We start from the raw sequence: 10,463 nt of genomic DNA on the forward strand, positions 1-10,463 counted from the left end.
CTGCTGGCCCGAGTCGCTGAGTCACGTGAGATATCAAAGCAAGAGGGAGGGGTGAGGGGGAGGGGGAGGGGTGTTGGTGTGTGTCTGCTTCGCTCTACAAGCCTGGCATACAGGCACAGGCACTTACTTAGAGATGCAGACAGACAAGATAGTTAGGTCGCCTCTTCGAAAAAACATACGGGAGTAAAAATTCAACCAAAAGTATCGATATTTTTGTCGGGGTATCGATCAATATCAATACTAGCGTTGGAATCGATAGTATCGATATTAGGATCGATCCGCCCACCCCTGCTGATGACACTTTTCAGTAATTTCTCAACCAAATGACTAATTTATTTGAGAAAACTGGCAGATTAACTGATGGTGTAAAAATAACATTTGTAATTAAGGAAGTTCCGTTAATAGCAACAGTTCAGGATATTTCTATAAAGCCATTTAGTTTTTGGATTGGGATGGTTTGCTACGACAGATTTTGGGCTGTGAACAGATTGCATTTATTGATGACATGAATCAGACTGTCGGACCGAACATCAGGAGTTCAACAAAACATTCAAATAAGCCTTAAAACAGACTGAACTCGAGGCTGATTTGTGGACAAAAAGCAAGCACATCAAGTTGCAATGAATTACTCATTTCTGGGCTCATAAAAGTATCATAAGGCTTCACAGTATATGACTAGTGATTGGGAAACTGATCAGGTCAACTGAAATTAACAGGTGTAGTGACAGTCAAATCTACGGCAGCTGAAAGAGTTCAGTACAGCTACAAAAACAACTCTGACAAAACAAAAACTCCATTTAGGAAAAGAGCTGCAAATATACAAAACCCAAATATATTAAGCAACATGTTCTCCAGCCTGATTATATCACATTAATACATTGCAATTATAGAAAAACACAGTCTGGGGGACACTAAAAACAGATGAACATGCTCCTAATTAGAAATGCATAATCACAACACAACTATCTTTGCTCATTAACGATCGTCAGCTTTTACTGTCCCTAAGAAACTTGCATTCTATTGGTGTTGCAGTGTTTTTGTATTTGCATTTCTTTTTGCTTACTTCTATATTTAGCCATGTAACAAGCTACTTATCAGAATGCATGTATGATGTCACACTAAACCTATGCGTGCACTCGAACAGCTGCCTGCTGTTTGAGTGCACGCACTAAGACAACAGTAGAATGGTGAATATCTGAATCAACAGTTTACCCACCTTTTTAGTAATGCATCTTCTTGGCACACATCATACTTGCCACAACATTATAAAATGTAAAAAGTCTTAAAAGGTAAAATGTCCTTATTCCAGAACTAGAGACTTGATATTTGCTCGTTGTTGTGATGGTGGTTTACCTGATGATGATCAGGTGTAGTCATTGTAGTCATGTTGCCCACCTTTTTGTTGATCTTTTCTCTCACACAGGGCTCAATTATATTTCTCTGCTTTTAAACGGAGGTTTCAGGTCCTGTGCAGAGTTGGTTTATAATCCGCTGATGTTTTTAGGGGCCAGTCAGCAAGGCCCAGTCTGGAAAACTGTCGATCTCTCCGATCTCACTCAGCTGTTGGTCTCCATGTGTCAGTGTCAGCTTGTAGCGTAGACGCAGCTTATGCTGAAGAAAGAAAGGCTGAATTTTAGGGAAACAGCTGAGAACTTTTGAATTTTTTAAAATATACGGAAACTCAGTACTGTACATACTGTATATTATAATGTCTAATTCTAAGAATAACATGTTTATTTGAAGCTTTCATGTTAAGAACCGGTATGCTGCATGTTGTATTTTCAAGGTACACCAAAATCTAGTAAGATCATCTACTCTACATGTGGTACCTGTGGTGTAAGTATGACATTTCTCTGTGTTGTTCTGCATGACAAGCACTGGCATGACAACATAATGCCCCGCATGCCATGTACCACAGTGGTGGGACATAATAAAAATCATAATTATGAACATAACACACATAAAATCTAAACTGTGCCTATTAAAATAGAATTAAAGAGATGAGTCGCTAACATGTTCACATTCATGAACTCACATTATGAGGATTAGCCAACAGGAGGACTTGCGAGATGGCAGGTGGAGGCAGGAGAGGGTTATAAGGAGGTAGGTGTGTCCCTGAGGCAGGCTGAAGTTTCACTAACATCATCTGCAAAATGACAATTAATTAGATATTCAACTCTTAAATAACCTTCATATTCTGGTCAATGGCACAACTTCTTAGAAATGGTACTTTCACACATGACACAGCTCAGTGCTGGAGAGTTGGAGCAGAAAATACTGTACATATGAACTAAAACTATCTGGTTTATAATACATGTAAATGATTAATCAATTAACTGCAGTTAAAAGATTTATTGCAAATACTTTAAAGAGCCCATGGCGCTTTTCCTTGTATTCTGACTTATCTTTACAATGTTACAACGGTGAATTATCATCTTGGATGTGACCTAAAGCTCAAAAGATGAGGTGCACATACAGTATGTTGTAGTATTTCTATGCAGAAGAAACTCTCACAAACTCTCATTCATGAGACTTTTTTTCTAACAAAATTAAGTATTAAGTGCTAGTTTAAGGATCTCTTTGAATGGTCATAATCTCCAGGCATTTGCAAACTCATGTGAGCTTACCTTAATATAAACAAATAAGATCGAATCTCAAAGTGAATTTTGTGTAAGGGCAACATGTCAGCAACAAACTACTGGAGGGACTGGTTTGACTTCACACCTGTGTTACATATTTTTAAAAAGCTTTTGAATTGTAAATACAATGTGTATAAATCTTTTAAAGACTCCACAAATTAAGATGGTGTCTTTTGGGTTTGTTACCTTGGGAACAGCAGCTTGAAACAGGAAGTTTTTCACATCAAAGGCAGATGTGTTCACGGTGGAAATGACGACCACTGCAACATCTGGATGACCTGGTGGAGAGTCTTTGGCAAAATGAAGTGACACATGGATGCCGCCCTGGTCGTATAGAGTAACTGGTTCCAGCTGACCTACCACAAACAAGACGTTTTGGACAGGACATCCAGTGGGCAATTAACATAACAGATGAAATGGCTGTACTGTAAATAAATCAATAGTAGCAGAATAATATTAAGAAATTCAAAGCCATAAAAAGGGCTAAACTAGCTGTTTCTCCATATAAACTGTACGTGGCCTTTGGTGCATACTGGGTCTGACGGTCTCCATTGGTACACGGATGTCTTTCAGTGAGTGAGGTGGACACAAGCTTTCCCCAAACACTTCACTTGGTTGTTTCTGTGCCATGTGCGGTGATTGTAATCCTGTGAACTGTTGATTTTGGGGGAGACCCCTGATAAGGAAAAGAGTCTTGGTTTAGACATAGTATGGGTTAAAAAAAGATAAGACAATTCAGCGGTGTTACATTTGGCTTTGAAATTCAAGCAAGATGCTTTTGTCATGTATATCTTATAAAATAGTCTGAGCATGTTAATGTTTTTCATGTGCTCCGTCCCGTTTCTTACATAAAAAAAAAAAAAATTGATTCCTCTTTAAACAAAAAACATTTGTCACTGTCAACTTTCTCTGCATCCACAGGACAGACAATCTAATCCACCTGTAGGCTTTCAGGTATTTAGTCTGTTGTTTACAACCATAATTACCAAATATTCGTCCCGTTTATTGTGGTAGCGCTCCCCCCACATCCACGAGCTCTCAGAAAAAGGCCTCTTCCTCCATTCTGCTCAGCAGTCACTGGAACATCTCCATTAAGCTAACAGCAAGAACACATTTTAAAAGCTCTCCCAAATAAAATCACCTTTAAAGCTATGTTTTTAACCTGAGTCCAGCCTCACCTGCATTAGTTCCTCGTAGTACGAGCTTTGTGTTTCTTGAACCCGTTTTGAGACCAGATTATCAAACTCTGTAATTATACAGGACATTACATAATGAAACACATTCATCACAATAAACCAGATGTATGTACAAATGGAGGTTTACCTGAATCATTAAAGCCTGAGTCAGCTACTGAATGGACAGTGTTTTCCAAACCAGAGGAAAAGAGAGGCGAAGAAGATTTACAGGAGGGTGGCAAATCATTTTTTCTGAGAGTCTGTGGAGTGTCCAATACTGACAGGTCGATAAGGTGGTAGCTTTTAATTGCCCTGGGACTTGTAGGAGCTGGAGGAACAAGAAGAAACAGGATAAAATACAAGCAGAAAACAGCAGGGCCTAATACAAAAGGTCATGGTTTTTTCCACACAGAATTCTAGAAGAAAAACACAAGGTATACAAAGTGAACCTACCTTTATTTTTATCCACCACTTCTTCCTCACTTCTGCTTCTTTCTCTTCCACCATTACACTCCGTCTTCCCAATCCGGTCTCTGTAGGCATTTACTACAAGTGTTAGCTTGTCATTAGCCGCCAAGATCTGTGCCAGAGCGCTGTCGTCGTCCATCGTATCACTGGCCAGGCGAAACAGACTGGGCCTCAGCCGGTCACAGCGTTCGTACAAGGCCTGCAGCAGCGAGAGGGACAGATCAAATGCTGGGTAACCTGTATTTTCTCACTTTCACATAAAAATGTGTTGCTCTGAGAAAACATCTATAGGTTAGCTGAACCCAGCATGACATTCTTGACTTAAATGTCTCACTTTAAGCTCTGGTTTCGTGAACCCATGTTAAACTAGATATGAAGTGGACAGCACTCATCAAAATACTAATCTTTATTTAGCAATACAGATTTCAACACAAGAGAGAGAACAGTATCACTTGTGCCAAAAGATTTTGCTCTCTACACATTCAAACAGATGATAATGAGATTAAAGTATGTGGTAGGGCTGTGGCTAGTGATTATTTTCATTATAGATTAATCTGCCTATTATTTACTCGATTAATCTGTAAAACATCAGAAAACAGCATCTTTATTGACGAGCTTCCCTTATTTGGCATTTTAAATATTCATCAAGCTCTTCAATGACCCCTTGAGCCCTGCATGGAAACGTTTCTGAACTTATTTTTTTATTCAACTAACTCCTTTAGCTTGTTACCAATTTGTATAAATTGCTTAAGCTCCATTAAAATAACCAAAATGTAATGTGACCCAAAAGCAAACTGCACACTCGAACCTGAAAATCATTAATTAGGAAAACAGCTCTGTCGATGGCCAGTAGATGGCGATAAAACAACAACAAACCAAAGTTCCACTTTGCCATCTAAAATCTAATTACATTATATGGCCAGCCCTGCACAGCTGGTCGAATGCCTCTCTGTATTTTGTTCAACAAACCTTCAGATCATCACTGGGCTGTAATGAGGACCCAGTCACTGTCTGCTGGTCCAGCAGTTCTCTGAGCTGCTTGGTGCTGCTCTCCACTTCCTCCAGAGTAGATTCACGTTTCAGCACCTTCTCTACCTTCTCCTGCTCCTAAAACAAATCAGACACACACATATAATTCATATATTTAATTCTGCCTGACTGTATGTAAGGACTATCACACTATTCCTCACCTCTTTCATGGTGCTTTTAATGAGTCTGTTGGCAGTTTCCAGATCCTCAGGACGGCCACTTTTCAATAACCTGGCTAACAGCTGAAGGCACAGTGACGTATATTAGCTGGATGAAAACTTCATGACACATTAGGAGATATCCTGTTAAAAACACACACACACTCACCTTAGCCTTGTCCTCCTGGTCGAAAATAGAATCTGTGGTTCTTTGTGGTGGAGGTGCCATTATAAGTGTGTCTGGCAGTTTGGGATCTTTAGTCACAATACCTGAAATAACACAATAATAAAAAAAATGACAAAAAAGGGTAGGATGGTTATATTATTGAAAGAAGTACACATATCAAATTAATAACGCATTGTTAAATATGTATAAACTAATATTTCTCATGAATAACTAGTTTTGCTGGAGAGATGCTCGCCTTAGTGTATGCCCCACCATGACAAAAGGATAGATATGATCACAGTACTAATACACAGTCACAGATGCCAGCACAACAACATATTGTCTCATATCAAGTGCTGTAGCAGAGAGTCCTCGAACCTGGAACTGAATTTTTGCACTTCTGGTTCCCTCAATCTGAAGTCAATGAGTTTTTGGTTAGATGCCTGAAATAAGGTGTCTGGTTAACACAAGGCCAATACATTCTGTTTCATTCTACAACATAAAATGTCAGTAAATAACCCATTGTTGATTTTTTTTATGCATCTCAAAAAACAGCGACTGCTAAAACCTAAGTCTAACAATAGTTTTTTACTTCTGACGATTGTATTTAGGCTTCAAAAATCATAAAACTGATGTTCACTAGTAAAGATTATCTTGCTGAACAAAACATGTCAGTGTCGTAAAATGTTGTTTGTCACAGAGTTTATTTCCTGTAATAATCTAAAAGCCTATGGAAAAATCCCACTGTCTTTTTGTCGATGGAACCAGGGTAATGCTAACTTCTGGGTTGGGCTACAAAAATTCATCATCCCTACGACACTCTATACCACGTACCATAGTGGTGGGACATAAAAGTGCACCTTCTGCATTATGTGCATCAAAAGCAACTGTGCTCCGAGCACAGAACTGAAAACGTATTGGTGTTTTTATGTGTATACTGCATCCAGACCTTGTTTCTTGAGCATGGAGTAGGCTTCCTGAATCTTGGGTTCTTCTGTAAGCCAGAGCGTCCAGCCATAGAGAACCTCAGTCACTCTGTCTTTAACTTTCTGAGGAGTCCAGGAACCAAAGTACTGCTCAGGAAAGATCAACCAACATCAGTGTCATTACTCAAAAAGAAGCTTTCATGTGGGCAATTCATTCTTTTTTTTCCTGTCTTTAACTGCTGTACCAGTTAAATAATTTCCTTGCCCATAATCTGTCATGGGGATCTGTTAATATACACTGTGTAAAATTAGTTGTTTACTTTCTTTATGAAGTTAAGACACCGTCTCAAATCATTTGATGCCATTTTTATTGTATTCTTGTGGGCACTTTTTGGAGTTCTCATAATAACAGATTGTGTAATACGGTGTTTAAATGGGATGGGGTCAAACAGATTTATCATTTTAAAAATCATTAAAAAAAAAAACAGATTAAGAATACATGATGCTTCTTGCTTCCAGCTACCAAGAACGCCTATTCCTCTCTGATCAGCAGTACCTTGGGTGTTAAGACTTTGATGAGCTCGTTGAGAAAGCGAAACTTGGCAGCCTCTTTGTGGAATTCCTTGCCACAGTTGTTCATACAAGCCTCAAGAACCTGAAAAGCACCAAACCAGAAGAAGTCAATAACAGAAGCTTTTTCAACAAGTGAAAATAAGAGAGGAAATACTTTCGTTCTTATACAGCACAAAAGAGAGGGCAGATTTTATCACAGCATGTTTGTAGTTAACCACCAACATATCACATGAAATGGAGGCACATGAGCAACTCTAGGCTACGGTTTAAAGTGAAACACTGCAGCTTTTTTTAGCTTATAGACAAACTGTGTGCTGGCACATCAGATTCAAGTACAGAAAAAAATTCCTCGTGTGACTTGGTCACAAGACTGAGACTGAATTTAAGCAAAGAAATTTCTTTTCAATATAGGGACTGTATCCTTAAATATGCTGTGATAAATGCTACAAGCCGTGACAAACATCATTACATAGAAACAGATATACTCTATGCCTACACATATCGCAACCGGTTTGTTAAAATATTGAACTTTAAAAAGGAAGAACAACTACGTTCAGAGATTAAAAGACTGAAGACAAATTAAAAACACATTGTGCATTGTACAACACCTGTGTAATATAGACAGAATATCTTGAAATGAGGAGTCTGATTACATACAGTCAGAGCCTGCAGAGCCTCTTTCTCCTGTGGCGACTGGATTTTATGAGCAAGAAGACGAATGGCGATCTGTGGCCTGAAAGCAGAACATGAAGTTTTAAATCATATCAAAATGCCAGAAAAAAAACTGAACATGTTATGGAAACAGTAAAAGACAGGCTGCCATGTTGCTGCCAGACATGGTCATGCTTGTTTAAACCTAAAACATATAACTCAAACATTAAAAAGTAGGACCAATTAATGTGGCATGACTTATTTGTGTGTACTTTTTCCAACCATGCTGGCTTTGAATGTACTCTGCATTATCTTTAGGCACTGATACCGGGCAGAGGACAAGGGCAATGTAAAGTTCCCCTCACCCTTGCACGATGGTGTAACTAAGCAGAGATGATCGCAACATGGATGTGAAGCAATTGTTTCTCCAGCACCACCACAAAGTAACTTCCCAAAGCCAGTGGCCTGCACTGAAAACTTCCATTCACATTCAGAACTTGAAAACAACTAAAGCCATGCACTATCTGAGAATTATTAAACTGTAGATACAAATAAAAGTGCTCTTCTTACCCATCAACCTCTTGGTTGACGAGCTGGTAGAACCCCTGGATGCAGTCCCATCTGTCTTCCTCATTATTTGGGTCTGTGGCCTGATCTGGAAAAAATCTTTTGTCTGAACAGTCCAAACTTGAAATATATTGGATTTACTACAACATATGACAAGGAAAAGCTGCCAATTGGTACATTTTAAAATATGGAACAATGTATTTTATGGCATTCTTAACTGATTAGCTGGTGACTCATTTAATTTAAATCAACTAATGAATTAATCCACTAATCTCTGACATAGTGAAAAGAACAGGAGCCCATTAACAACAAATACTTACACATTTCATTTTACTTTGTATATTTGGTCTATACTTGTGTTTCTCTGTGACATTGTTACGTTTATTCAGATAAAACGTAAAAAAAAAGAAAAATCAAATTTGGGAAAAAAAAAAAAGCTACCGCTGTGAGCGCGCGCATGACTCGAGCGACTGCTGGGCACGCGCTAACCAACTTCCTGTTCACTTTCTGCAAAATGTTCAAACACAATTTATTAAAATAAAATAAGCAGACACGTTCACAAATTACCCCCAGATAAAACGTCTAATTACAGAAATTAAACCCAAGTGACGACACGAGCCATCGAATAACGTGACGCCGCCTAAAAAAAGCAGCGACAGTTAGTTTATATATAGGATGACAACGTTACGACGGCTCGCTCGGATATACAACCAAACATCTTAAAAACATAAAAAAAAGTTTTCCTCTCCGATTTTTACTTACTGAGCCATGACTCAAAAGTAGCCAGACTGTCACCGGTCGCCATTGCCTTGAATCTCCTGCTGAGCCCAGAGATATTTAGCGCTGGTCTGAAGGCGTCTCGGGGGGGAAGGTGTCAAACTACGGTGACATGTGACAGTGACGCCCTGTCACACTCCTGACACACTTTATAAGATACACAATCCCTCCCCTCAGTGTTTGATGGTGATGCGAGATAATAAAATGAAATGGTGTCATTTACATAAAACATAAATAGATATGAACAAGTAAGTTACACAAGCTGTGGCAGTATACAGGCTATAGGAGGTATGTCTGGGTCATACATCAAGTGGAACATAACTATTTTCCATAACTTATTTTCACAACACAGTTGTTAGTCAAGACGCTTGACCAACCATGTGAAATTAGATCATTTCTCTTTTTAATATACACTGTAAAAATGGTTTTGTAGTTATGGCAGAGGTGTGGTGGAACTTTGACTTAACTGCAGCAAATGGAGCCTGTCTTCAAATGTTAATGGACTGTTACTCAACAGTAATTGGGGGAAAATGATTTGCAACAGGTATCTCTCACCACCAGTGGTGCTCTTGAAGGGGAAATCTGTCCATCCATCCATTCAATACCTATACCCCTCATCCTGAAGAGGGTGGTGGGGGTCTGGAGCCAATCCAGGTCGCCAGTCTATCACCGGACTGGCACATAGAGACAGACAACCACACACATCCACATTCACTCCTACGGGCAGTTCAGTCACCAATCAACCTAAGCCGTAGGTCTGGGTTGTTCGGGAATCGAACCCGGAACTGAAGGGGAAATAATATACAACAAACTACCCCTGTCCATGGATGGAATGTGGCAGAAGCCAGTCCAATCAAGGCACTCAAAGTGGATGGGAAAGAATAAAATGTCTTTAATGAAACTGGCCTAATACATTAAAATACATCATGTATCAACACACTTGCCTTCCTCAGCATGTCATCCTGAGGAAGGCTTTTTTTTTTCTGTATTCTCCAAGAGCCTTGATGGGACTACTTTCTGCCACATCCCAACCACTGTCGGCCCTGTGATAGACTAGCGACCTGTCCAGGGTGGACACCGCCTCTCGCCCACTGTCAGCTGGGTTTGGATAGATGAATGGATGCCTACTAACTATTTTCCAGGTACAAACATTCAAACATCACTCCGTTTAAGCATCATAAGGTCTTAAAGAAGTGTTGCAACAGCAGATGTGGAAAACATATGGAAATTTGTCAAGCACATGAAAAGAAAGTCTCCTTCACTGAAATAAAAAGGGGACAATTAAATGAGAGAATAGCTGCAGAGGTTAGCAGGGATGTTTAGAAGTGTTCCTC

General features: G+C 39.3%; 1 protein-coding gene across 2 annotated transcripts; it reads right to left on the bottom strand.

Annotated features, from left to right (window-relative positions):
* Window positions 1-329: 329 nt before the first annotated feature.
* LOC109953237 (ADP-ribosylation factor-binding protein GGA3-like) lies at window positions 330-9,258 on the bottom strand. 2 transcript variants are annotated; one of them, XM_020588667.1, is made up of 16 exons: window positions 9,115-9,258; window positions 8,356-8,440; window positions 7,792-7,867; window positions 7,118-7,216; window positions 6,585-6,708; window positions 5,639-5,739; window positions 5,473-5,553; window positions 5,252-5,389; window positions 4,268-4,481; window positions 3,963-4,142; window positions 3,818-3,885; window positions 3,626-3,735; window positions 3,173-3,315; window positions 2,826-2,995; window positions 2,036-2,146; window positions 330-1,611 (listed from the first exon to the last, which is right to left on the bottom strand). In XM_020588667.1, the coding sequence occupies exons 1-16, from the start codon at window positions 9,155-9,157 to the stop codon at window positions 1,501-1,503; spliced, it is 1,854 nt and encodes a 617-aa protein (XP_020444323.1). In that variant the 5' UTR covers window positions 9,158-9,258; the 3' UTR covers window positions 330-1,500. The 2 variants fall into 2 exon arrangements, with proteins under 2 accessions (XP_020444323.1, XP_020444324.1); XM_020588668.1 differs by lacking the exon at window positions 9,115-9,258 and adding an exon at window positions 8,673-9,083.
* Between the last annotated feature and the right edge of the window lie 1,205 nt (window positions 9,259-10,463).

The sequence above is a fragment of the Monopterus albus genome, unplaced genomic scaffold (genome assembly GCF_001952655.1).
Source record: "Monopterus albus unplaced genomic scaffold, M_albus_1.0 scaffold587.1, whole genome shotgun sequence".
NCBI classification, from domain to species: Eukaryota; Metazoa; Chordata; class Actinopteri; order Synbranchiformes; family Synbranchidae; genus Monopterus; species Monopterus albus.

Coding starts and splice junctions, on each gene's coding strand:
- LOC109953237 (XM_020588667.1), bottom strand. CDS start 9,157: ATGGCGACCGGTGACAGTCTGGCTACTTTTGAGTCATGGCTCA. Junction 8,441..9,114: donor TACTTTTGAGTCATGGCTCA/GTAAGTAAAAAT, acceptor GATTTTTTCCAG/ATCAGGCCACAGACCCAAAT. Junction 3,736..3,817: donor ACTACGAGGAACTAATGCAG/GTGAGGCTGGAC, acceptor TCTTGCTGTTAG/CTTAATGGAGATGTTCCAGT.